We start from the raw sequence: 22,005 nt of genomic DNA on the forward strand, positions 1-22,005 counted from the left end.
CCTTCCTTGAGATTTGAATAAACTATTTGATGGAACACAAATTCGTCAGTAAGAGTGAGCAGATGGAATCCCTTGTGGAATGTGAAGGTTTGCTCGATGAGGGCCACCGGTGTGGTGCCTGCCACAAAGTCTCCGATGCCAAAGTTAGGACAACAATCAAACACAGTAAAGAAGTAAAATGTAATTTCAGAGTATTTTTCATATATCCCCCCTTCTGTTGGTTGTATGAAAGCTTTATACATAAGGCCTTAGGGGCTAGCCGTTGGGGCTGTTAATGCTCTCTGAAGTAACACCCCTGGTCCAGTAATGAGACTTTTAAGAGGCTCCCAACGGTCTGCCTGGTCGATTTAGTAACTGCTCAGGTCATTGATTGACTGCATTGAATGACTCCCTGCCTTCGTCAGTGATGATGGCTTTCTTCATTGTTTCTGATGACCTCGTCATGGATGATTCCTTCGTCATTAATGTTATCTTCGTCAGTGGGATGTAGAATCGTCATTCCTGTCAGTTGCCCCCCAGGTTCTGGGTTCGTCGGTGACACGTCATGACGATCACAGAAGATGAAAAGTTTTTCTTGTGACTCTTGGGGTTCTGTTCCGCTTTTAATGCTTGGTGGCGGCGCTACACGCAATCATGGCCACGTGGCGCGTGATGATCTGTGGAATTAATGGCATGACCCTTGGGTTTCCCGCTGGTTCTTCAATCGTTTTTGGCCCACATTTAAAACTTCTCCTCTTTAATTTTTCTTCTACTTCTCAGAGAGCAAAGACAGACCAATTCTTCAGAGCATTTTCTTGGGATTTCCTTTCTTCTCCAAATTACCTTGCGCTGTGCTTCTGCTGTTCCACCATTGGAGGTATGTTTCTCTTTCCTTTTTCTTTCTTCTTTTTCTTCTTTTACTGTAGCATAATTTCTGATTTGCTATTCCCTTTTGCTTCTATTCTGTTGTTGGTCCTTGTTTTTCTTTTAGGGTTTTAGTTTCGTACCTTATTTTTCTGCCCTCCGATTTCTGCATTTTCCATGGTTGATAGCTTGGAGGTTAGGATAGCTTGCCCGTCGATCTCCTTTCTTTTTGCGCGTCTAGGGGAGTCTTTGGGTACTTACCCGTTTTTAGAAAATTTTGTGTACGAAGGCAATAGTCTGAGCGTGGTTTTGGGCGAATTGTTGCCCTTGCTCCGTCAATCGCTTAACTGGTTCGAGGGTTTAGGAGAGAGAGGATTAATGTCTGAGGTTAGGTCTAGTGACCTTGAGACTGGGCTATCATCTAGTGGTGACCCGGCTGAAGGAGATACAGCCGTCTCTGGCCCTCGAGAGGTTAGGGCTTTTTATGCCCTTAATGAGATTTGTGGTCTGGATGACGAGACCGTAAATAGATTCAAGGATAGGTTTCAATTTCCGTCTAGAGTTCGTGTTCGTCTACCCAGGGAAGAAGATAGGGCCTGTCACTTTTTTCCAGGCGAAATATGCTTTTACGAGTCAACCTTCACCTGTGGGCTTAGGCTCCCCGTCCACCCGTTCCTGATGGAACTTTTAGATCACTTTGGTATAGCTCCCGGGCAGCTCATGCCTAACTCGTGGAGGATCGTCATCAACTGTATGCAAATATGGTTGGCCTCCAACGGGGATATGATTAGGATAGGCGAGCTCACCTACCTGTATCGTTTGAAAGAGTCTAAGGAGTGGGGGTATTATGAATTAATCCCTTGGGAAAGAAAGACTAGGATCGTCAAGGGATTGCCCTCGTCATTCAGGTATTGGAAGTCGCGCTTTTTCTTTGTGTCTGGGGACGACTTCGAGACTCAATCCAGCAGTGATTGGGGTGATATCCCGAGGTTGCTCCGTCGGTGGGGAACCCCGACCTTAGGTGCGTCAGTATTTCTCCCCGTCGTTTCAATTTTGCCAATTTTGAGGCTCTGGTCTTGCTAACTTCTTTGTTTCTTTGTTTGGTATAGTTAAGAGACGGCCTGGACTGAAGAGCCGGTATAAGGAACGCATAGAGACTGCGATCGGGTATGCTGAGACGATTGAAAGCTGGGACGAGCTGGTTGACCCCCGGTCTCTTGCATTTTACAATCTCAGTCCTGACCCGTCTCCTTTTGTTCTTCGTCAGCTTGGCATTGAAGGCAAAAAGAGTGAGTTTTAACTTCGTCAATGTTTGATTCTTCTTATGTACACTTAAGCAATCTTTGACTGGCATTTTCTTCTTGCAGAGATGACAACAAAATTCAACAAGGATATGTATGCAAAGATGAGATCAAAGAAGGACGAACCACTGTCCAATCTGGGGAAGAAGGCAGTGCGAGTTACCAGGAAAGGTCCTGCTTCCATGCCCCTTAGTATTGTCCCTTCCATAGCTTCCAAAACGACGAGGACTGCCTCCCCGACCGTCTCGATAGAGGAGATTCCTACTCCTGGCTCCAGAAGGCCGCGTGTGGTTGGCAAAGGGAAGGAGAAGACTGATACTCGTTCGTCCACCATTTGGGATGACGAGACATTGGCCATAGAAAGGGCTCATGAGGTCGTCACTCCAGCGGACTTGAAGGCTCTTTCTGACATGTCCCTAAACGATGTGGCTTCTCGTCATGTCCACAAACTCGTCCAGGTATGGAGTTCTTCCTTCTACATTTCATAACTTTTTTTTTTTTTTTTTTTTTTTTTTTTTTTTTTTTTTTTTTTTTTTACAGACGACTTCATAATTTCCTCCAGGTGTTGGGAGAGAGCCTCCATATTACCGCTGAATACCTCACTCAAGGGGCCAATGTGGCGTCTCTGACAACCCGGATGGAGGCCTTGGAGAAAGAGAGCTCTGACCTGAGGACGAACCTGATCACCTCCATGGACGAGGCAACGACTTTGAAGGAGAGGGTCAAAGTGCTGGAGGACAACCTCAGAGTTGAGCGCGGGTTGACTCACGAGAAGGACGAGCAGCTTCTTGCAGCCAAGGAGAAACTTGTGACCATCACTGCTCGATCTGTGGAGGCTTTTCAGACCACTGACGAGTACAATACTGTGCTCTTCAGTTGGTATTTCAAAGGTTTCGAGCTTCTTCGGAGGTATATGATCAAGCATCCTTCTGGAGTCAACCTGGAGAGTCTGGACTTGGAAGAAGTTGACAAGGAAATGGCTCTGGATGAGGCGGCTTCATCTTCTGCCCCTGGTGATGACGCGCCTAAGCCTGTTGCTGACGTACCGGCCAGTGAAGGCACAGCCGATGCCTAATTTGGATACTTAGAAATTTTTTGTTTTATGGTGGGTGCCCGTCTTGTTTTGAGCCTTTTCTTTTTGTAAATCTAATTTCAAAATAGTTAATTTTATTTTGAAAACAATGATAGTGGCCCAGTGGTTATGGGCTGGAATGAAGCGTACTTACTTTTCCTCTAGATGTTTTGGCTGATTTACATCCGTCTACAGTTTTGTGCTTTGTTAATTAGTTGTTGCATCCTGTTTTGATTTGATGTACTGCACTCTTTTCTCCGTCAACTGACTCCTGCCACTTGTGACTTTAAGGGGGTGCTGCCTGGGCGACTTATGTCCGTACAGGCAGACTTTTGTCACTTTTTTTTTTTTTGTCGTCAGTAACTTACATCCGTCAAGGCGGAATCTTGTTACTTAGTGATTTATAGGCCTTATGGTCGACCAGTACTGCTTGCGCAAAAACATCAGAGGAATAATACTTTTATTAACTTCAATAACGAATGCATTCGTGTATTACATTTACTCATGGTATTTCTTTAAATGCTCAATGTTCCAAGGACGAGGGAGCTTTTGTCCGTCCATAGTTTCCAGATGGTAACTTCCTTGTCTAGAGTAGTGAATGACGCGGTAAGGCCTTTCCCATGTAGGGCCTAGCTTCCCTTGAGTAGGGTCTTTAGTTGCTATAGTGACTTTGCGAAGGACGAGGTCCCCTATGTCTAGACGCCTGAGTTTGACCCTCTTGTTGTAGTACTCGGCCATCTTTTTTTGATACTTTGTCATTCTACCAGATGCATTGTCTCTTACTTCATCCAGGCAATCCAGGTTGAACCGCAGTTCCTTGTCATTGAGTCCATCTCTGAAAGTTCCTCGTCTGATGCTTGTTACTCCAACTTCTACTGGGATTGCTGCCTCTGTGCCATAGGTAAGCCTGAAGGGTGTCTCTCCTGTTGGGGTTCTAGCTGTAGTCCTGTATGCCCACAGGACACTAGGTAGTTCTTCTGGCCAAGCACCTTTTGCTTCGTCCAGCTTGGTTTTGATTATCTTGAGCAGCGTCCTGTTCGTTACTTCCGTCTGTCCGTTTGCCTGAGGATGTCCCGGGGATGAGAACTGATTCTTGATCCCGAGGTCCGAGCAGAAGTCTCTGAAGCCTTAGCTGTCGAACTGCCTCCCATTATCAGATATGATCGTCAAGGGAATCCCGAACCTGCAGATTATGTTTTTCCACACGAACCTTCGAATCCGAGCCTCAGTGATGGTTGCTAGGGCCTCTGCTTCAACCCATTTTGTGAAATAGTCAATAACAACTAGAAGGAATTTTACCTGACCTTTACCTTGGGGCAGAGGACCGACGATATCGATTCCCCATTGTGCAAACGGCCATGGGGAGGCTATGGTCATCATTTTCTCCGCTGGAAGCCGTTGCACATTCCCGTACCGCTGGCATCTGTCGCACCTTCTGACGATATCAGCAGCATCCCCCTGCATGGTTGGCCAAAAATACCCCGCTCTTATCACCTTGTTGACTAGGGATCTGGAGCCGGCATGGTCGCCACAGATTCCTCCATGTACTTCTTCCAGGATGTATTTGGCCTCATCCTCGTCGACGCACTTTAGATAAGGCATAGAGAAGCCTCTCTTGTACAAGACGTCATTCAGGATCATGAACCTGGCTGCTCTCTTCTTGACCTTTCTGGCTTCGTCAGTATTCTGAGGTAGGTGCCCATCCTGGAGGAAGGATATTATGGGCGTCATCCAGGTGTCTGTGCTCTGGATGGAGAACACCGCCACCTCTTCAATACTCGAGTGTTTCTGGATCTCTATTGCCATGTCTGTGCTCGTCTTCCCTTCTTCTGATGACGCTAGTTTTGATACTTCGTCGGCCCCAATATTCTGGCTTCTTGGTATCTGGACGAACTCCACTGTGTCGAACTCTTGAGTTAGTTGCCTTGTCAGTTTAAGGTATTTCTGCATCCTTTCTTCCTTTGCCTCGTACTCTCCACTGATCTGTCCGATTACCAGCTTTGAATCACTCTGGATCAGCAAGTTTTTGGCATGAAGAGCTTTCTCAAGCCTCAAGCCCGTCAATATTCCTTCATACTCGGCTTCGTTATTGGTGGCTGGGAACTTCAGTTGAAACCCATATTTCATCACTTCTCCGTCGAGGGTGGTTATGACGACCCCTACTCCCCCCCTCTTTTGGGCTGACGAACCATCTGTCTGTATTGTCCATTTATCAACTTCGTCTGTAATTCCATCTTCGTCTGGAAGAGTGAATTCAGCGATGAAGTCAGCCAAAGCTTGTGCCTTGATAGCTGTTCTTGGATGGTACTCGATGTCAAATTGGCTGAGTTCGATTGCCCATTGGACCATTCTCCCTGCTGCTTCTGGTTTGTTCATTGATTTCTTAATTGGTTGATCCGTCATCACAAGGATAGGATTTGACTGGAAGTACGGCCTGAGCTTGCGCGAGGCTACTATAAGTGCAAACGCAATCTTTTCGATCCTTGGGTACCTGAACTCAGCTCCTTGAAAGGCTTGGCTGACGTAGTACATCGGGAGTTGCTTCTTGCCTTCTTCTCTAATCAAGGCTGCACTTACTGCCGAGGCTGACACCGCCAGGTACAAGTATAGGTTCTCCCCTCCTTTGGACGGGCTCAGGAGAGGTGGACTGCTCAGGTATTGCTTCATCTCTTGGAACGCTGCTTCGCATTCGTCGGTCCAAGCAAAAGCCTGCTTGAGGGTTTTGAAGAAGGGCAATCATTTGTCTGTGGCCCTAGAGACGAACCTATTTAGAGCTGCTATCCTTCCTGTAAGTTTCTGTACATCCTTGACGGTCTTGGGTGAGGCCATGTCAATGATAGCACGTACTTTCTCTGGATTTGCTTCTATTCCTCTCTGGGACACCATGAATCCCAAGAACTTTCCCGAGGCTACCCCAAAAACACATTTGCTTGGATTCAACTTCATCTGGTGTTTTTTCAGGATTGCAAAAGTCTCCTCCAGGTCGTCCAGATGAGCGAGCTCCTCCTTGCTCTTGACGAGCATATCGTCCACGTATACTTCCATGTTCCTGCCAATCTGTTGGCTGAACATTTTGTTTACCAATCTTTGGTACGTAGCTCCAGCATTTTTCAACCCAAAAGGCATCACCTTGTAATAGTAGAGTTCTTGGCTTGTGATGAAGGCAGTCTTCTCCTGGTCTTCTTCAGCCATCTTTATCTGGTTGTACCCTGAGAAGGCGTCCATGAACGTCAGTAGCTTGTGTCCGGCGGTGGAGTCCACGAGCTGGTTTATCCTTGGTAAAGGGAAGCTGTCCTTTGGGCATGCTTTGTTCAGGTCGGTGAAGTCTACACACATTCTTCACTTTCCGTTCGCTTTCTTTACCAGGACGACGTTGGCGAGCCATTCTGGATAGTATACTTCCCGGATGAATCCAGCCGTCAAGAGTTTGGTTACTTCCTCTGCTACTGCCTGATCTCGTTCTGGAGCGAAGGTTCTTCGTCGTTGCTGAACGGGCTTCCTACTGGGGTCCACATTCAGCCTATGCTGGATGACTTCTGGAGATATGCCTGGCATGTCCTCGTGACTCCATGCAAAGACATCTAGATTCCCCTTAAGGAATTTTATGAGTCTCGTTCTCATCTCGGGGCTTAGCGTCGTCCCTATCCTGGTCGTCTTGTCCGCATTTCTTTCTACCAACTCCACTGCTTCCAGGGTCTCCATCCCGTCCTCCTCTTTTTCTTCAATCGTCCACGTGTGGTTCTCCTTTTTTGCCAGTACGATAGCATTCCCTTGCCAGGACTTGGTCACCCTTCACTTCACCCACGCCGTTGTCTGTTGGGAATTTCACCTTCAAACAGTAGGTCGACGTCGCCGCCTTCCACTTGTTTAGGGTGGGCCTCCCAATGATGACATTGTAGGACGAGGGGCAATCTACCACCAAGAAGTCTACTTGTTTGGTCAACTGCAATGGGTAGGTCCCTTCCGTCACCGTCAGAGTCACTATACCCCTGGGGTAGACCCTGTCTCCACTGAAGCTGACGAGCGGAGAGTCAAAAGGGCAGAGCCTTTTTGGATCTAATCTCAACTGCTGGAAGGCTGGGAGGTAGATGATATCCGCTGAGATCCCGTTATCAATAAGGATCCTTCTGGTATTGAACCCTTCTATATTCAGCACTATGACCAGGGGATCGTTGTGAGGCTGCTTTACTCCCCTGGCGTCTCCTTCATTAAAGGACATGTCTTGGTATGTTCGTCGGTGCTTGGACGGAGGCATGGTGTGGACGTTGTTCACCTGTCTGTGGCATGCTTTTTTGAGTGATCTAAATGATCCTCCTGAGGATGGTCCTCCCGTGATCGTGTTTATCTCCCCGATCACTTTGCGTGGAGGCTGGGACGGATGGTCGTCATCCCGAGTGAAGGATTCATGTTGGGTCCTGTTGTCGTCTCTAAACTTGTTATATTCTCCTTTTTTTACATATTTCTGTAACTTTCCTTTCCGTATTAATTCCTCTATTTGTTCCTTCAGGTCTCTGCAATCTTCTGTGTTGTGGCCGTGGCCTCTATGGAACCGGCAATACTTGTTCTTGTCGCGTACGTTGGGGGACGAATGTAATGGCCTGGGCCATTTGAGATAATGCTCGTCCTTGATCTGCGTGAAAATCTTGTCAACAGGCATAACCAAAGGAGTAAATTTTACTTGACAAGGATTTTTGTCGTCTCTCCTTCTATTCCCGTCATTGTTCCAACGTTCTGGTCTGTCTCTCTTTTGCCCTCTGCGGTCGTCTTCCCCTTTAGACTTGTCTCCTAGCCTCTCAGTATCTTTTATGGCAGCTAGAGCATCTTCCGCGTTCATGTACTTTTGTGCCTTCAGGAGCATCTCAGCCATCGTCTTCGGGGGGTTTTTTGCAAGAGAGGTCACAAGGTCTCTGGATCTCAACCCTGCTTTGAAGGTCGTCAGCTACACCTTGTCATCAGCTTCGTCCACTTCCAGAGTTTCCCGGGTGAATCGCTTGACATATGACCTCAGAGTCTCCTTCTCTCCCTGTCTTATGGTGAGTAAGTAATCTACTGGTCTCCTTGGGCGTTGTCCCCCTATGAAGTGGCGCAAGAAAGCACTACTCAGCTGATCGAAATTGTCTATGGACGAGTTTGGCAACTTAGTAAACCACTCTCTTGTAGCTCCTTTGAGAGTCGTAGGGAAGGAACGACACAATATCTCGTCAGGTGGTTGCTGAAGACTCAGAGTCGTCTTAAAGGTATTAAGATGATCCTGAGGGTCCTTGAGTCCGTCGAATGGCTCTAATTGAGGCAGGCAAAACTTTGACTGCACGAGGCAATCAAGTACCGCTGCAGTGAAGGGAGAATCCGTAGCCCTTATCATTTTGTTTATGCTCCGGTCTGTCTTTTCTTTGATAGCGCTCCTTAGTTCGTCCATCTCTTTCCTCATTTCCCGAAGAAGATCTGAGTTCTGTTCGTCCGCAGTAGTTGGTCTCCGGGGGGTTTCCCTCCGTTGGCTATCCCCCTCTCCCTCCGTGTTGCCTTTGGACCAGTTTTCTTCCTGTTGAGCTTCTTGAACCTGCTGGAGCCGCAGCTTCATTTCCTGGTTCTGTCTGGTGAGTTCCTCAATGGTGGCTGCAAGGGCTTGAACTTGCTGGGCCAAGGTTGCTGAATCTGGGTTGGATTCCATCTGGATATGGAGAATTGATGGAAACTACGTTTTCGAATATGAATCTGAAAACTCGTCCCCACAGACGGCGCCAAACTGATGGAACACAAATTCGTCAGTAAGAGTGAGCAGATGGAATCCCTTGTGGAATGTGAAGGTTTGCTCGATGAGGGCCACCGGTGTGGTGCCTGCCACAAAGTCTCCGATGCCAAAGTTAGGATAACAATCAAACACAATAAAGAAGTAAAATGTAATTTCAGAGTATTTTTGCATATATCCCCCCTTCTGTTGGTTGTATGAAAGCTTTATACCTGAGGCCTTAGGGGCTAGCCGTTGGGGCTATTAATGCTCTCTGAAGTAACGCCCCTAGTCCAGTAATGAGACTTTTAAGAGGCTCCCAACGGTCTGCCTGGTCGATTTAGTAACTGCTCAGGTCATTGATTGACTGCATTGAATGACTCCCTGCCTTCGTCAGTGATGATGGCTTTCTTCGTTGTTTCTGATGACCTCATCATGGATGATTCCTTCGTCATTAATGTTATCTTCGTCAGTGGGATGTAGAATCGTCATTCCTGTCACTATTCACTAACCTATATCGAATATAAAATTTTAAAAACTTTTCATTAAACTCCCTACCACAAAGATATAAATTTACCAGAACACAAACTTTTAGTATGAAAACATAGATAACAATATTTAATGGATTGGGTAATAGCACGGGCTTTCAGAAGAAAACAATATGATTTAAAAAGTCGGAATTTTTAGTATAGGCAAGAGCAAGTACAATTGTTAAGAAAGGATTAAAGGTTCTATAAGAAACATTTTTTCCAATATTTGGGCTACCTGTTACACAAAATTCTTCCCATCATAATCAACATCCTAAAGTGAATATTCAATCCAAAAATGTGTAACCTATGTTATATATTGAATTGTTGTATGGCGCAAAGATTAGAACAAATATATTCTTATAACCACACCCATATAGCTTCTAAGTTCTAACTATGATACTAAGGAATCAAACAATATTAGTAATCGAAAATGTATCATAATTTAGCTTATTGATTTAAAAGTTACAATTTCAAACACAACCTTACTAAGAAAATTCCACCGGCATTCAAATATCATTTAGTTTAAGTAAAACTATAGAAGTAATAAAACTAACATTTGGAATAGAGGGCTAAAGAAAATCTTTTGAATTTAGAACATTTCTTCCTTTAAAATATGCTTAAATTGTGAATGGTTTTTCTATAAATTATTCACACTTTAAAATAATAATATTGAATTTAGTATGAACAGTCAAGTATGAACAGCCAAACAATTAAGCAAATTTCAAAACCAAATATAAATATATTAACATATAATACGGAACACTATTATAGATTTTTTATTATATAATATTTACTTTTTTTGATAATCTTATATAATATTTACTTTGCACGACACATAGATGTTTGATTCACCCATTACTCAACAACACAACACTACACGGTAAAGAAATTACAGCCACAAGATTTACTTTTTCTTTTATTGAAAATCGGTAGACCCACAAATAAAACTCAACCTTGTTTAAATTACTAAAGTATGGCAAATCAGCAATACAGTTGTACAACACGCAATTTAACAAAAGCAGTAAACAAAGTTCATAGTTTAGTATTAGTATAACTCTTAAATGTTCACAGGTTAAACCGAGAGAGAGAGAGAGAGAGATACTACTGGTACTGCAAAGAAGCCTAGAGTCAATGGACAACCACAGATTCGCGACAAGGCAACTGGTAGCATGATGGCTTAAGTATTGAGATGGGAGATAGGACTGCATGAAGAAGAAGAAAAAGGAGATGCAGTGCGTTTGTAAGTTTGATTGGAGCGTTATGACGGTATAATGATACTTACTTTTGGGTAGCAAATGTCTCTGGCACTCTGCACATATTATTGGGTGTGCAAATTGTAATAGTGTCTAAAGCCGGTGGTGGTCAGTTCTTGAAGAAGAGGTTTAGGGTTTTATCGTGAGGCTAGAGAGAAGAAGGCTTTCACTAATATAAGTAGGGTAGAAAATAAGAGATAAATACTGCCACATGCTTAATCAAACGTAACGATCAATTTCTCCATTTGAGATTTTCCACCAAATGGAGAAACTGTTTCTAAGTTGTGCATAGAGAAACATTTGTTTTTTAATGTGCATGTATTGGAACTTGGCAAGAGAAGGCCTGGTTCTATGATTATTCAATTTAACAAATAAGAGAAACATTCCCGTAGGAAATAGATTTTAGAGAGGGGAGAGAGAGTCTGAGTATAGAGAGATAAGAAATGAAGTATTTTTTTCTTTCTCTTTAGATAAGAAAGAAGTGTTTGTTTTATATTTGGTAACTACTCCCCCAAAAGTTAGAACTGTGTGTCTCTAAATTAAAAAGAATTAAAAAAAAAAAAAAAAGGTGATGTGCAATATTGTGAAGCTAGCAGAGGCTTTGGTTATATATATATATATATATATATATATAGATTAACACTCCTCCCCCTTTTTGTTTATATTAATAATGAACTATTCTAAATTTTTATAAGAATCTCTTTACAAAAATTTAACAATAATTAGTTAAAAAAATTGATAAATTTAGAATAAAAATGCAAAATTTATCAAGCACCAAAACACTTGCAATGGAAAATCTCTCTATAACCCATTGAAAAAGAAAAAAAAAATATCAAGCAAAATTCACACACAACATCATAAATATTAATTTAACTAATTTTTGTCAATCGGATGTTAATTGGGGAAAATATTTTTTCCCTTCAAGTTTGGGGTAGAATGTCATTTCTCCAAACCTCAAAGGAGAAAAGTGTAATTACTCCTACAATTTATTACACGTACTTTTCTTCTGATATATAAATTATAGCCATACGTTTATATCTTTATTTATTTATTATAGCCATACGTTTATATTTTTATTTATTTATTAAAAGGTTAGAGGGTCATACGTCTACTCATTCTTCACAAGATATCACAGAGAGAGAGAGAGAGAGAGAGAGAGAGATGTCAACAAATTGTTCTGTACAGCAGTTGGTGGCATTGATCGATGTCATTGGAGTGTTAGAGGGTCATACGTCTACTCATTCTTCACAAGATATCACAGAGAGAGAGAGAGAGAGAGAGAGAGAGAGAGAGAGAGAGAGAGAGAGAGAGAGAGAGAGAGAGAGAGAGAGAGAGAGAGATGTCAACAAATTGTTCTGTACAGCAGTTGGTGGCATTGATCGATGTCATTGGAGTGGAGCGGTGAATAGAAGAATGAAAGTTATATTTTCTCCTAATCTTGATTGAGTGAGAGAATTTGTGGTTTATGATTTTTTTTATTGGTATTTTTGTTGTTTAGAATAGATTTTGATTTGTTAAATGATGGTAATTTTTTTTTTTTGGTCTAAAGGGTATTCTTTTTATCCAAATCTATGATTTGTTTAGTTAGGTATTTTTATTTGTTTTAAGTTTTTGTTGTTGTTGTTGTTGTTATTCTTGAGACAATTGGCCAATTGGGCAAAAGGGTAGGTCAAATAATCTATCTATTTTTCCTTTTGGATTTCAAGGGTCAATTTGTAATTTTCTTTGGGAAGGGGGGCCAAGAATATAAATTTTGGGGTGTATTGTTTAAACTTTTTGTGTACATATATATAGAAGTGAAATTTTTAAAAAAGTTGAGAGGGCCATGGCCCCCCAACCCCAATGTGGTTCCGTCCTTGACTACAACAATCAACCCTTAAAGTACTTTTTCCTTTCTAGTTATGTGTTGCCCAATTGATAAGACTCGTAAGAGTATCCTATTCATCATCAAGGCTTTCTTGACAACACCATCTTTAAATTGTCCTATAAATTCTTTGAGCAAATGGGCATGTGAAGAAGAGATTAATTTAGCTTTTAATCTTACTATATATCTCTTTCATGATAAAGATTTTTGTATTCATATTTTTTGTACCAAAAATGAAATCTTGGCATGTCTTCTTGGCCGTTGCCATTGAACTTATCAATAGCCTATAAAACTCTATCTTTATGACTAAATTGAGTCAAATGTAAAGGTGTTGGGGATAGTACATAAAATAATAATGGAAGAACAAGGTTAACACAAAAGACAAACAGAAAATAGATAACTTAGAGGCATTATATCGTTGTCCTTAGACAATATTTTCCCCCACACTTTTGTTGCTAAAGAGTTATTGCAAATTTATCCCTAGGATACAACCAAGATATTGGGTTCTACAGATAGCAATTCTGGAGAATGACCACAGGATTTTTTGTGTTTCTCTCAAACTTTCTCTCTTGTGGAGTTAGTTATTTTCAAGTGAACATAAGCCTTTATTTATACCCATAGGGTTATGTTTCATGAAAAGGCACTTATGGAGAGTTAGTTATTTTTTCAAGATTTTCAACTTCAAAAGCTACATGCAGTCCTGCATGGTAGGCCACGTTGCCACCTGCACTAGTACCCATAATAGAAGTGTTAGAAAAATCAACATATTTTGTAAGCCATTCATCTTGGTTGGTTTTGATAAAGTGCAATGTTTGAACAGCATCATTGTAAGCTGTAGGCAAATGATGCCCAAGAGCAAGATGATAGTCAACTGATACAATGATAGCATTGACATCAATGGCTATGTTTGCACAAAAGTCATGGGACACTGTTAAGGATGCACTGTAAAGAATGAACTCTCCTCCATGGAAGTACACTATGAGAGGCAGTTTGGAAGGAGAGATATTATTGAGTGTTTGTCTGGGTAGGAATATTTTGACCTAGGTTTTGTTTGATTGGTATAGAGGGATGTCTTTGGAGAGAACCGGAGTGGGGTGGTCGGGATCTGGTGTGGTTAGGGTGTTTGGGATTTTGCGGTGGCGTGTGATGGTGCCATCAGAGTTGTTGACTATTTGGAGGTATTGGTAGGGATTTGTGATGGGGTTTGATGGAGGTGTTTGACATGACATTTTTTTGATGAGCTGAGATTGGATCTGAGAGGGAGTGTTAGGAATAAATTTTCTAATAGTATAGTTGTTGAGGATGGTATTCCTAACTCACATGTGGTAGGAATAGGGGTGTGCATGGGTCGGATTGAGGGAATTTTTCGATCCAACCCACCGTGGTGGGTTAAAAAAAAATTCAACCCAACCCAACCCACCACAAAGGTACAACCCAACCTAATCCAACCCACATGGATTGAGTTGGGTCGGGTTGAACCCATGAGTTTGACAATTTTTTTTATTACTATTATTATTAACTTGAGTAGGAAAAATATATATTCCACCTACCACCTGAGTTGATCAATAAAATATTCATAAACTAGTATTCTAACTCAATTTTAAACAAAATATATCCAACTGAGTTGATAAACAAAATATACAGAAACTAGTATCCCAACTCAGTTATAAACAAATAGGAGTGGGAGGCAGTAGAGAGAAATAAAATTGTTAGGGTTTGTAAGGAAATTGGGTTTTAGATAGGAAGGGTCGAATATGAGAAAACATTATTAATTATATAATATATTTCTATATATATAATTCAAGTTTTAAATATATAGGTTGGTCGGGTAGGGTTAGGCGGGTTTGTGATTGTTATGACCTGTACCCAACACGATCTGCTATTAAAAAAAATTCCATAACCCAACCCAACCCACCAACCACTAAAAACTGACCCAATCTGGTGGGTTGCATTAAGTTGAGTCGGTTTTGGTGGGTTGGCTACATACCCCTAGGTAGGAATATGTGATAATTACATTTGATTTGCCTAGAGTAAACTTTGAGTTCCTTCAGTCCAAGCAAGGTTGAGCATGGACTTGGGCCAAACACTCAGATCCATTTTAGAATTTAGGTCCAAATCGACCCGCCCAAAACAATATTATAAGGAAATAATCCAAAGTCCAAAACAAGCTACCAAAAAAAAAAACACTCATTCTAGCCTTATCACCTGATTAGTGACTTGAATTGGGTCAGGTTTTTTTCCTGGTAAACCCGGATTGAGATCAGATTGCACCTGATGCAATTACTTTTAATAGTTGAGATTGATAGTTTCAAAAAGTAACTTTCAATCTCAGCCATTGATTAAAAAAATTAAGAAAAATTTTATAAGAAGTAAAAAGTAGAAAAAGTTTGTGAGACAAATGAGGTGAATTGCACTTGGTGCAATACCTTAAGTATTGCACCGTATCCTAATCCGGTAAACCCTATTTTATTGGTTTAGGTTTCAGTGGCTATGAGCCTACGAACTTGACCAAATATCATCCATGGAAAAGAGAAATAGTTAGAAATTACTAAAGAGAAAAGGGAGAGAATAGTAAGTAATTAAGAAGGTTGGCAATAAATTGATAACCAAAACAAAATTGGCAACCTCAACTTACATCCACTCTTCTTGTTGAACTAGATTATTTCATCAAATTTTAAACTGTATTTGAGATAAAGCTAAAACCATAACTAGGGCTGTCCAGACCCGACTGGAGCTCGACAACCCGGCCAAATCGCTCGACGGTAACCCGATTCTGGCCTGAACCGAAGGTCCAGTCGGTCAGCAGCAGGTTTTCGTTCTCAAGAACTGACACTGGCGGGTCGAGTGGTGGGTTTGCTTCTCCAAAACCCGAGCAACCCGAACCCTACCGGAGTTGTATAAAAAATCTAGCCAAACCTGCAAAATCAAGCTAGATCCTGCTAGATCTCGACCAGATCCGACAAGATCTTGACCAAATCCGGCTAGATCTAGTGGGATTTAGCCAGATCCGGCCAATTCTAGCAATTTTTAGTGAAAATTTTCAGATTTCAGCAGGAAAAAAATGCAGATACTGGTGATATTTTCCAGATCCTGGCGAGTTTTTCTAGATTTCGACAAGATTTTCCAGATTCCGGCGATATTTTTCAGATTCCGGCAACGTTTTTTTTTTTTTTTTTTTTTTTTTTTTTTTTTTTCCAGATTTCGACGATTCTTTTACTCCGGCAACTGACCGAACTGATCGACGCACACCCTCACCCGAAACCGACTCGACCGATCTTTCCGGCGGTCGGTTCCGGGTTCCTCCACCCTCTCACCCGATGCCGGCGGGTTGAGTCCAGGTTGGGCCCAAAACCGATCCGGCCCGACTTGTGGACAGCCCTACCCATAACAACAAAATAGTTTGAAAAAGACCTAAAAGGCATCTACTTGAATTAATTTTTATTTTTTTATGACATATGATTTGCATACACATTAACAATAAATATTTGGCAACCGATTTCTCAAATGAGGAATTTTAGGGCCCGTTTGTTACCATTGTTTAAACAACAATTTTCAGTGTTTAAACAACATTACACGTATTTTCAAATACTTTTTTACTCATACGTATATATTTTCAAAAAATACAAATAATGTTACTAGAACAACATTACCAAACGGGCCCTTAAGACTTCCCTCTTACCGCGCTAGGGCCATCTATCTTCTAAAGCAATTGACTTTAGTTTAGATACAACCAGAGGACGACTCTTTCAGTTTGCTTAAAGTTTGAATGTATAATACACGTCAGAGCAACAAAAAAAAAGTATAATACAAGTTGCAATTCTTTTTTTCTTTTTGCGACGCGTTTCAGGACAAATCAACAGGAAAGGGCGGCAACAACCTACAACCTTGTTGCCTTGACTTCATTTTTTGAGAAGAAAATAAACACTGATAAAATAGCAGTTGTTTACGGTCTAAAGATTAGGATAAGATAAACCTCTTGATAGCTTTTGATTATAAGTCAAAATTAAATGTCTCTATAAAGATTACTGCTAGTAGGAGTACTATAAAGTATAAACACAGCCCAACCGACTCATCATTGTTGTGGACTTGAGGCTGAATTTTTCTATTCCAGCTTACTTGTAAACTTTTACAATACACAGAATTAGAGAACACTCATAAGAAACTTAATTTTAGTTTGCTTATTAAATAAAAAATTTATTCATAGAAAATAAAAAAAAAAACAAGATAGGTTCCAAGTGAAATCGCAGAAACGAGAAACCAACCAACCTAGCATTTTTCTAGGAAATACATTAGGAACACAAACAGTGCATTAGCTTTCGTGGCATCCATTAGTTCCACCCCATGATAATCTCCTTCATTAAATTGTGCCTTTACCTTAACACCCTTCTTCTTCAACATTTCTACCAGCTCCATCTGACGGTCTATCAATGGGTCTCCATCACAACCTGTCACCACAACCCACCAACCCAGCTCTCTAATTTGATCAAATTGATCAAATCCATCACCCACCGTTGGATTGCAATACTCATGATCACGGTCAACCCCAATTGGCAAAGCCAATTTCCACATCAAATCAGTACTGCATAGTGGCAAAACTGGAGTGTTGAGCAACCTTAGCTCGGATTCAGTCCTTTTTGACCCACCAAAGAACGGGTGGTGCAAAATCAGTCCTTTGATCTTCAGTGGTTCAAAATCACCAACGGCTGTCGATGCACGTAGCCCCACGTGATAGGCTATATTGCCACCCGCACTAGTACCCATTAGAAAACACTTGGAATAATCAGCAAAGTCACGTAACAATTTTTCTTGTGTACATTTAATCCAATGTAACGCTTCCACTGCATCGTCGTACGCCGCAGGAAGGCGGTGCTCGGGAGCGAGACGGTATTCGACGGAGACGACCACGGCGGAGAGTTGAAGTGCCATGTTGAAGCAAAAGTCATGATTCATGGTGGAATCAGTACTTAAAAGAATAAAGCCACCACCATGGTAGTACACAATGAGAGGAAGTTTTGTATTACCAACACTGTTGTTGGTGGAGGTGTTATCTAGTGCTTGGCGAGGTAAGAATATGCGGACCCAAGTGTTGTGATTTGGGTTGAGAGTGACATCTTTGGTGATCACAGGGGTGGAACCGTTGTGATCAGGTGCGGCAGGGGTGCTAGGAATTTCGTAGAGACGTTTGATGGTACCGTCACTGTTTTGGATGATTTGGAGGTACTCATAGGGATCAATGGTGGAAACCGGTGGTGCAGTTTGGTCTCCGGACATGGCACTGATCTTGTTGATGAAAGGATAAAGAAAGCTTTCTTTTGTTTTGTTTTTTGAGAATCGAAAAAAGATTGTTTAGCTGCAGTGTAGTGCTTAGATAGTGTTGTGGTTCCTACTTTATATGTGATTGAGTTCGTTGGTCTATTTTGTATTTAATACTTAATGGGTTGCTAGATGGACTATTATTGCGTGATCTGTAGGTTATTACATTGCTAACATCACAAGTTAGGCGTGCTCATATATAGTATTCGTTCAATAATTTAAGTAGTCTTTGCTATAAAATAAAGGAAATAGTTGAATGATAAGGAAAATATATAAACTCTTGTATTGTTCAATGTGGTAGTCGTGATGTCACTCCACAAATGTAAGTATTTGTGAGGTGTAGGAACCAAAAGTCGGGGTTCAAGTTTCTGGGAGAAAGTTTCACACATATATATACACTTAAATTATTCTAGAATAGAATTTCTATCTTATATAAAAAATAATAATAATAAAGTGGTCATCTATATATATATATATTTAAGGTAGTATGTCAAACTTCATACATTTGATATATTTTAGCTATGCCTCTTTTACAGCAATGCTATTCCATATATTCGCAAAGAGAGGAGACTTTTAAATTTTAAATTTTAAATTTAAATTACCGAGTAGACTTTATTTCTGAGAGGAGATTATTCAAATCCCCCATATATATGTATCAAACAAAAAGAAAAAAAAATTATACCACATCATGCGGTCTAATTATTCATCTAGACTAGCACATGTGGTCCACGTGTGCTAGTCTAGATGAATAATTGGCATTGGCATTGACCTAAATAACATTTTAGTTGGTCAAATTTTCACATACTTTCTACCTTTTTTTTTTTTTTTTGGTATTACTATTTTAAAAGCAATGCTATATGATGAAGTGCGAATTCGTCAGTCGTTGTAAGTGCATCCAGATGGAGCCAAGTCTTCGTCTATATCACCCTGAAAATGGTAAGATAGCTCCCTTAAGGTGGTCACTAGTGTGGTGTCTGCCACAACGTCTCTAATGTCAAAGTCAGTATAAGAGAGCTTTTAGGAAATAATAGAGTATTAGAATAACTAGTAATGCTCTTAGGTGTGTCTATGTACCTTGTATTGGTGCTGTGAAGGTTTTATATATATTTCCACAGCCCCAAGCCGTTGTAGTTGTTAATGTGGCTTTAATGTCTCTCTTGGCAACGCTTCATGCTCAGTAATGTGGGCATTAATGAGGCTTCCAACGGTCTGTACAGTTGGTCTTGTAACTGCTCGGGTCATTATTGGCTGCAATGAATGGCTTCGTTACTTACGTTAGTGATATGGACATGTGGTTAGCTCGTCTCAGAGGACAGACTCGTTGGTCTTGATGAGATCGTTCAAGGAGGTTAAATTTGTCAGTCCCATTAGTAGCCCCCGAATTCTATGGTTGTCGTGACGTGTCATGACGATCATAGAAGATGAAAGGTCCTTAGGCTATACATGACTCTTGGGATTTCACTCCGCATTAAATGCGTAATGGCGGCACCACACACGTTGTGGCCACGTGGCACGTTCTGATCAGTGGAGTTAATGCTCCAATTTGTATGACTCTTGGGTTTCCTACTGAATTTCAGTTTTTGAGCCTTGGTTTTTAAATTTATATCTTAATTTATAATTTGTGTTAATTTCTTAATTTTAAATTATGAATAATTTTGATTATATTCTTTATATTGAATGAAAATTGTTGTGTATAGGTTTTTGGTTGTGTTATATTCTTCAAAAAAAATAAAAAAAAATAAAAATAAAAGAGTTTATATAAATTTGGCAACAAAGCTAAATAGATAAGCCTAAGAAATGTTTACTAATAATAGTTTTGTTAGTAGCTTTTTATTAACATGATTTAAAAAAAAAAAAAAATGAATAGAGAGATAATTTATTAACTCGATTTAAACTCTACTAAAATTTTTTTAAGGGATTGGTTTAAAAAAATTTCAAAGTAATTTTCTAATTATTAACTACTATGCGTTAACTACCAAAACCCACAATTGAAATACTAATCTATATGAGATACCACTGCGTTAACGTTGACTTTTTATTATTATTATTATAAAAGAAGGGTTTTCTCCCTCCTTGAAAAACAAAGGGATTATAATAAGAATTAGCTAGAAAGGAGTAAGACTACACCACCATTTTTCTATAATAAATGTTAAATTCAAATAATTTTTCATGCATATACACACGCTACATGAAGGAATTATAACAAGAATAAGCTAGACAAGGGTAAGACTATACCACTTCTTTTCTACATTAAATATTAAATTCAGATCATTTTTCATGTATATACACACACATGTAGCGTGCAACGCACACAACTTAAACTTTAAGTTTAAACGTAAACTTGGTAGAATGAAACTCACTCAAGTTTTAGTGCCTTCTTCCATGCTTTCAAGGACAAAAATTAAATTCTTATGTGTGTGTGTGTCTCTCTCTACTTCAAATTTTTAAATGTCTAATAATTTAGATTGTTCTTAATTATTGAATTGAGGTTTCACTTAAACATGATTTCAATTATTGCATTATTAAAAATCATTTTATATATATTTTTAGGTACCTCTACCATCTTCTATTCAATTTTATATATATATATATATATATGCATTTTATGATACCTTAGTGTGGGGACCGTTCGATTAATGGGCCCATAGGGTTCAGAACTGATTCAGGATTGTTGGACCCGTGGCCCATCCGAGGACGTGTACCCGTCTGAGGACACCATACTCCTCGGCAGTATGTGTCCGAGGATGATCGCGTCCGAGGACGATCAGGACGTGGTCTCACTGCAATCAGATCTCAGAATTAGGTCACCGTAAAGGATAAAAGTAACCGACTAAGGATGAAAGAGATAAGGCAAACAAATATCTGTAACTACAGCTACCTCCGCATTAATGACCTCTCAACCAACTCTCTGGCCGCATTAATGTGGAGGTGATACCTGAACAGTAAGGAAGCAGCCTTACAGCTGCTCATAGGAAGTTCCAGGAGGTACCAGATGGGACAGAAAGAAATCCTCCGGACCCAACCTACACGTGTGCGGTAAGGATGGAGCGCAAAGGGGATTATATAAACTAAAAGAAGAGCATGAAGGAAGGGGAGCGGAACAGAAAAAGAAAAGAGAAGAACAGACATAAAGAAAAAAGGAAGAAAGGAAGGGAGGAGAAAGAGAGTTGCACTAGTCACTAAAGAAAAACGTTCATTGTACCAACTTTAAACGTTTAACGTTCTGGAGAGTGAATCTTTTGGGGAGAGACCACAGTTAACCTAGTTCTTTACACCCACGCTCTAAAAATCATATTGTCCAGGCATTTTACGTGCGAACCTAATACTATTTAGGTTCGTTACAAAATCGTGTCCTTACAATTGGCGCCGTCTGTGGGAAGAGTTTGTGTTAGTGTGTACAACCTCTGATACAACGTTTTCGATGGAAGGAGTGGAACTACCTCATCCCGCAGCGGGGCTGCATCAGGATGATGTCAACCTGCATCAGGCGAAGTCAAGGGGCTCTCAGCATGGTGGTCCTCGAAGGAGTCCCGAACGGAGGGAATTCCGGGAGGGGAGTATACATACCACTCATACCACAAGGAGCCATACAGGGGGAAGGTCCCTATCATGCCGAGCACTAACGCAAGGTTATTGGTGGCCGAATATGCAAAAAGAAGCGCAGAAATACGTTAAGAAATGCGATCAGTGTCAAAGATATGCTCTGAATATCCACCAACCGGGGGGAGTTCTTAACCCTCTCTCAAGCCCTTGGCCTTTTGCACAATGGGGGCTGGACATTGTCGGCCCTTTTCCTAAAGCCATAGGAAACAAGAAGTACCTGCTGGTCGGCACAGACTACTTTACTAAATGGGTTGAAGCTGAGCCCTTGGCGAACATCAGGGACGTAGACGTGAAGAAGTTTGTCTGGAAGAACATTGTTACGCGATTTGGAATCTCACGAGCTCTTGTTTCAGACAACGGGCTCCAGTTCGATAGCAATGCCTTTAGGAAATATTGTTCAGAACTGGGAATAAGAAACAGATATTCCACTCTAGCTTATCCGCAAGGCAATGGGCAGGCTGAAGCTGTTAACAAAGTCATTGTCAATGGGTTTAAGAAGAG

At 40.9% G+C, this 22,005-nt stretch overlaps 3 protein-coding genes and 1 pseudogene across 3 annotated transcripts; all 4 read right to left on the reverse strand.

Annotated features, from left to right (window-relative positions):
* Positions 1–3,714: 3,714 nt before the first annotated feature.
* On the reverse strand, positions 3,715–5,883 carry LOC115970625. The gene is made up of 2 exons (XM_031090227.1): positions 4,427–5,883; positions 3,715–4,162 (listed from the first exon to the last, which is right to left on the reverse strand). The coding sequence occupies exons 1-2, from the start codon at positions 5,881–5,883 to the stop codon at positions 3,715–3,717; spliced, it is 1,905 nt and encodes a 634-aa protein (XP_030946087.1).
* Positions 5,884–6,937: 1,054 nt separating this feature from the next.
* LOC115970626 lies at positions 6,938–8,083 on the reverse strand. Its single transcript, XM_031090228.1, has 2 exons — positions 7,968–8,083; positions 6,938–7,814 (listed from the first exon to the last, which is right to left on the reverse strand). The coding sequence occupies exons 1-2, from the start codon at positions 8,081–8,083 to the stop codon at positions 6,938–6,940; spliced, it is 993 nt and encodes a 330-aa protein (XP_030946088.1).
* Positions 8,084–13,232: 5,149 nt separating this feature from the next.
* LOC115970627 lies at positions 13,233–13,817 on the reverse strand (annotated as a pseudogene).
* Positions 13,818–16,829: 3,012 nt separating this feature from the next.
* Positions 16,830–17,966, reverse strand: LOC115971780 (carboxylesterase 1-like). The gene has a single exon (XM_031091814.1). It carries the CDS (start codon positions 17,857–17,859, stop codon positions 16,855–16,857), a length of 1,005 nt encoding a protein of 334 aa, XP_030947674.1. The 5' UTR covers positions 17,860–17,966; the 3' UTR covers positions 16,830–16,854.
* Between the last annotated feature and the right edge of the window lie 4,039 nt (positions 17,967–22,005).

The sequence above is a fragment of the Quercus lobata genome, chromosome 12 (assembly GCF_001633185.2).
Source record: "Quercus lobata isolate SW786 chromosome 12, ValleyOak3.0 Primary Assembly, whole genome shotgun sequence".
In the NCBI taxonomy this organism is placed as follows: Eukaryota; Viridiplantae; Streptophyta; class Magnoliopsida; order Fagales; family Fagaceae; genus Quercus; species Quercus lobata.